We start from the raw sequence: 4,635 nt of genomic DNA, 5'->3' as shown, positions 1-4,635 counted from the left end.
TTGTGAAATGGTATACTGCTGCCTTTTCCAAGCAGAATAAAGTACAGTGAGTGTTCAGGAGTGGAAGCAATTAGGGTCAGCAGAACTGTATTATCTTTTGGGTTAACAAGTTTAGATTATTTTTTTTCATAGTTAGTTGTGTTTTGTAAGAAGATCTGGCTAAATGAAATTTAAATTACAAGTCCGTGTCTGAGAACCTCGAGTTACACTGTTACATTTGTTGATTTTTATTTTTAAGGTAAAGACAGACAAACATGTGATGTCACAGCCCAAATGGTTCTTGTATGTTGCTGGAGAAGCATGAAGGAAGTATCTCTGCTCTTAGGAACACTCTGTAAACTTTTGCCTTCACAGGCTGCACCTGAACCTGCTGATGGGCTGATTACTGTAGAACAGGTAGGAAGTACTTATTATAAAACCTTCACTTTCTGGCGGGGAGGGAAGGCAGTTTTCTGAAAACTTTTTTCTTAAATCTACATCCTGTGTGGGATAAGTTTTGTGGTTTTTTTTTTTATTGCCATGTTATTCTCATGGTTTTCTTGTTTTATTATACTTCGTTAACAGTCTACTCCTTGATAAAGTGGTATTCAGAAGGCATCAACTATAGTAGTAATACATAAGTGAAGAAATTATTATACATATTCAAGGAATATTCATTCTAATTGTCTTTGGTTATTTATAAGATGTATGCTGTGTTCAGGGATACCAGTGCGCCTCTCCCTGTGTATATATGTATTGGTATATATTAGGCATTAATAGAGTTGCTAAAAATCTTCTAAACTGACTTATATTCAAAGTGTCTTTTATTTCATTTTGAACCCTAGATGTTGGGATTTTGCTTAAAGCTCTTCATTAATTGAAATTCATAGTCAATAATTCTGAAAGTCAAACATGCTGACTAGTCATAGTCTTGTCCTATGTAGGAGACTGAATTATGAATAATTTGTATGTAATATGACTCTCTTTTTCCTCCAATTTTTTTTGATTTAAGATATCAGAAATGTTAATATGCCACCTGGGTCTCTTGTAGAATGTTGAGTGCAGTGTTTACAAGAAATTAGACTACCACAGGCATTTATTTGGGAAATATTTTGTGATTATTAAATTTCTGTTTTTAATTTATGACCTTTTCATTTCCATATGGTTTCAACAAAACCAGTCTCTACATGGAAGATTGAAATATGCAAGACATACTACTTTTTAACCTCTTCTTCTTTCCAACAGGAAATATTTATTTAGTTTTTCCTCAGGTGTTAGAAATTTCTATCATAAAACACATAATTGTATAATGTACTGCAGATCTTATTTCTTAGGTTACCTAATGTCACGGTGCCATGGAAATAGTGTTAGTATCTTTATTCTTGCATTGTCTCTAGCCTTTTATGTTTTCATCTGGCTAACAGCTGTGCTTGTATTGTTGCAGAGCTCTGGAGGGTAGATGAGAGAACAGATATGTGTTTCCACCATTATGTTCCTTAATCTGCTTCAAGTCAAAAAGGAATTGGTATTTTCGAATGAGTCAGCTCTGACTGTAGCATCTCTATCTTTATTTAGAAAGCAGACATTAGTAGTTGCCCTTTCAGAAATGCTGTTATTAAGCAACATACCTTCTTTTCCTATAGATGCCTCACTAGATTCTTTATGCTTCTGATGTCTTCCTGTAAAACAGAATGTCTGCATTCTAATTTGAAGAATGCTAATTGATGAGAAGTCAGTTTGAAATCCTGATTTTTATTTAATAAAAATCCCTTTTATTATCAGGCTTGTAAGGAAATACACAAGGAAATAGAATTTGGCTGAATGTATAACAAATATAGGAAAAAACGCGGGCATTTTCTCTGCACTTTTTGTAACTGGCGTTACCCTATTGTACCAAAAAAAAGAAAAAGGGGGGATTTCACCATAAATGGCTAGAAATGTCAATACCAGAACTGCTGTGGCTTCAGACTTTTATTATACATTTTTCAGTGTTGAGAAATAAGAGGATTGGATTTTGGTATCTTATGCATGTAGAGCTTTCCCTTGAAGTTGCCCATTCTCTTTCTTTATTCTGTAAGTATTAAGAGATTGAAGAATACAGAGGGGGAAAACTCAAGAGAAACCTTGATCTTATTGCCTTGAGTCAGGGCTAAGTAACTTGAGAAAAATCTGGTAGCACCACTTGGCAATTCTGTCATCCTGTTGCAAAGCCTTCCTCGTCTTGCACCTTGCTTCATGTCTAGGTCAGTAACTGTGTTAAATTGTACCTTATGGGATCAGTGTTACTGTCGCTACTTATTCACACAAAATACCATAGTGTTGAATTTGCACATAGCCATTTAATTATTTTTGCCCTCTTTTTTAATTGAGCATGCAAATGAAAAGACAGTGTCTTTCGGTGCTGGTCCACATTAAGAAATGGCACAACAGAACTGTGCTTCTTGGTAGGCAGTGGTGTTAGCCAGCTACTCGTGGCACTAATTCTTGATTCCTCTTTGTAGCTGTTAATGCTGTCAGTTGTGGTGTGTACCTGTGTAGGAGAAGTTGGCAGAGAGGCAGCTCTTGTCTGATACTTTATTTTTGTTACTAGAAGTTGGGACAATATCAAATTTGCACTTTACTTGTCTGCTGAGTAAGAGATTGGGTCTGCATGGCATTTGAATGCCACTGTGCACGTCTTCAGCTCCTTGGTGTGGAGAAGCGTGTATAGAGGAATCTCAAAATACTGCGTTTGAATTGGCAGTCTGCAAAGCCTAAGCCATTTTGCGATGGCTGCTGTGCCTGTAAAAAATAGACATAGGAAGTGCCTAGTATATCTGAAGAAATCTCTCTATGCAAATATATATTCTACCTTTCATTCTCCATCTGACCCTTAAAGTCCAGAGATGGCAGGCTCAAAGATTTGCATGTTAAGACGATCAATACAAACAGTATCGTGGCCTAGTAACCACCATGTAATCAACAAAATGATACCTAATGAAGACTGTGTGTTGATTTTTGTCATATGACCTGCAAATCATGAGACAGTGCTCCAAGCCTGGAGGAACTCCAGTTTATCTTGCCTGTGAAATTGTAAGACGATTTTGGGAGATAAGCTTGCCAGAACTGTGTACCAAAGTGAAAATTTCTTTTCACAGGCAGCAGAAGGAAAGTAGTACTGTCCCAATGCCAGGGGTTCTGCCTGTGTTAACCCAGTAGTCAGAGAGCTGATCTGAGCCCTTGTGGTGGAACACTGAAGTACACAGAAGACTTTTAAGTACTGACAACCCTCAGTAAGGTCCTTGAATGCATCCAGAGGAGGGCAACAAAGCTGGTGAAAGGGCTGGAAGGAATGTCCTATGAGGAGCAGCTAAGGACTTTGGGCTTGTCTAGTTTGGAGAAAAGGAGGCTGAGGGGTGACCTCATTGCTCTCTACAGCTTCCTGAGGAAGGAAAGTGGAGAGGGCGATGCTGAGCTCTTCTCCCAGGTATCCAGTGATAGGATGAGTGGGAATGGTTCAAAGCTGCACCAGGGGAAGTTTGAGCATTAGGAAGCATTTCTTTACTGAGAGGGCAGTCAAACACTGGAAGAGGCTTCCTGGAGAGTTGGTCGGTGCCCCAAGCCTGTCGGTGTTTAAGAGGCATTTGGACGACACCCTTAATAATATGCTTTAACTCTTGGTCAGCCCTGAATTGATCAGGCAGTTGGACTTGATGATCGTTGTAGGTTCCTTCCAACTGAAATAGTCTATTCTATTCCTTGTTACCTATTTGTGCCACCAAGTGCAAAAGTGTGGCTCCCACTGCTGCTTTGGAGTTTGTTCTCTTTGAGGAACAATTTAAAACAAACAAACAAAACCCCAAACCCACCAAAAAGCGTCTCCCCAGTTCTTAACATAATCAGCCTATCTCCTCTGGAGTTAGGTATGGTTGACAATAGTTCACTGGCTACTAGTTGTTTCTGAGTGAGATGCTTTTGCAGTCCTTTATGGGTTTAAAACCATCCTCTCCTAACGGTTTGAAAAAATACCTTCTAGAATGTAGGACCCTACTTAAGTGAAATCTTATTGCCAGGAAAATAAGATATGGAGGCACAAATGTACCAACCGCTTCTCGGAGCACTTTTGGAATCTCTTGTGCAGCATTTGTCTCGAATACTGAGATTCTTGGTCTCAACAGCGAGCATAGCCCTGTAAATTGTTGATTGTAAGACTAACCTGTCATACTCCAGGTTTTTGACCAAGATGATCAAATGTATTTAAGACATTCGCACTCCATATTTGAATATTTTAACTTGAACTAGGGTGTTATTTCCTGTGCATGCAAAGTTGGTAGGGTCACCTTTTCTTACAGTTGCTGGGGATCTTCATGATGTTGTAGAGAATGTGAATTCCTTAACTTGTTCTCCATCCTGACATATGAAGTACTGGTTTTATGACACAGGGAAGCTGGATGCTCGTGGATGGCATGATGCTGTTAAGATAGGAATCCGTATTTACACACTTGCCTCAGGATCAGTCCTATGTCATTTGTGAGAACTGAGTTATGGCAGTGCTTTTTCTTCAAACTCTAGCCTATGAGTGGAAGCGAATGTGTCAGAGTTCAATTTGAGATAAGCTTCTAGTCAATGTGGCTGTTGCAAAAAGCTCAGAAATATAAACAGTAAAGTTGAAAGTTA

The 4,635-nt window shown here is 38.6% G+C and overlaps 1 protein-coding gene across 1 annotated transcript in view; it reads left to right on the top strand.

Moving 5' to 3' along the window:
- THADA (thyroid adenoma associated) overlaps positions 1 to 4,635 on the top strand; it is a 168,840-nt gene that overhangs the window by 18,746 nt on the left and 145,459 nt on the right. The window contains exon 20 of the mRNA XM_009325321.1: positions 239 to 396. Within this exon, the coding sequence (XP_009323596.1) occupies positions 239 to 396 (158 nt within the window). The remainder of the gene's footprint in view (positions 1 to 238; positions 397 to 4,635) is intronic.

The sequence above is a fragment of the Pygoscelis adeliae genome, unplaced genomic scaffold, assembly GCF_000699105.1.
Source record: "Pygoscelis adeliae isolate BGI_AS28 unplaced genomic scaffold, ASM69910v1 Scaffold96, whole genome shotgun sequence".
Lineage (NCBI taxonomy): Eukaryota > Metazoa > Chordata > Aves > Sphenisciformes > Spheniscidae > Pygoscelis > Pygoscelis adeliae.
This window is presented reverse-complemented; position numbering and strand designations above follow the sequence as displayed.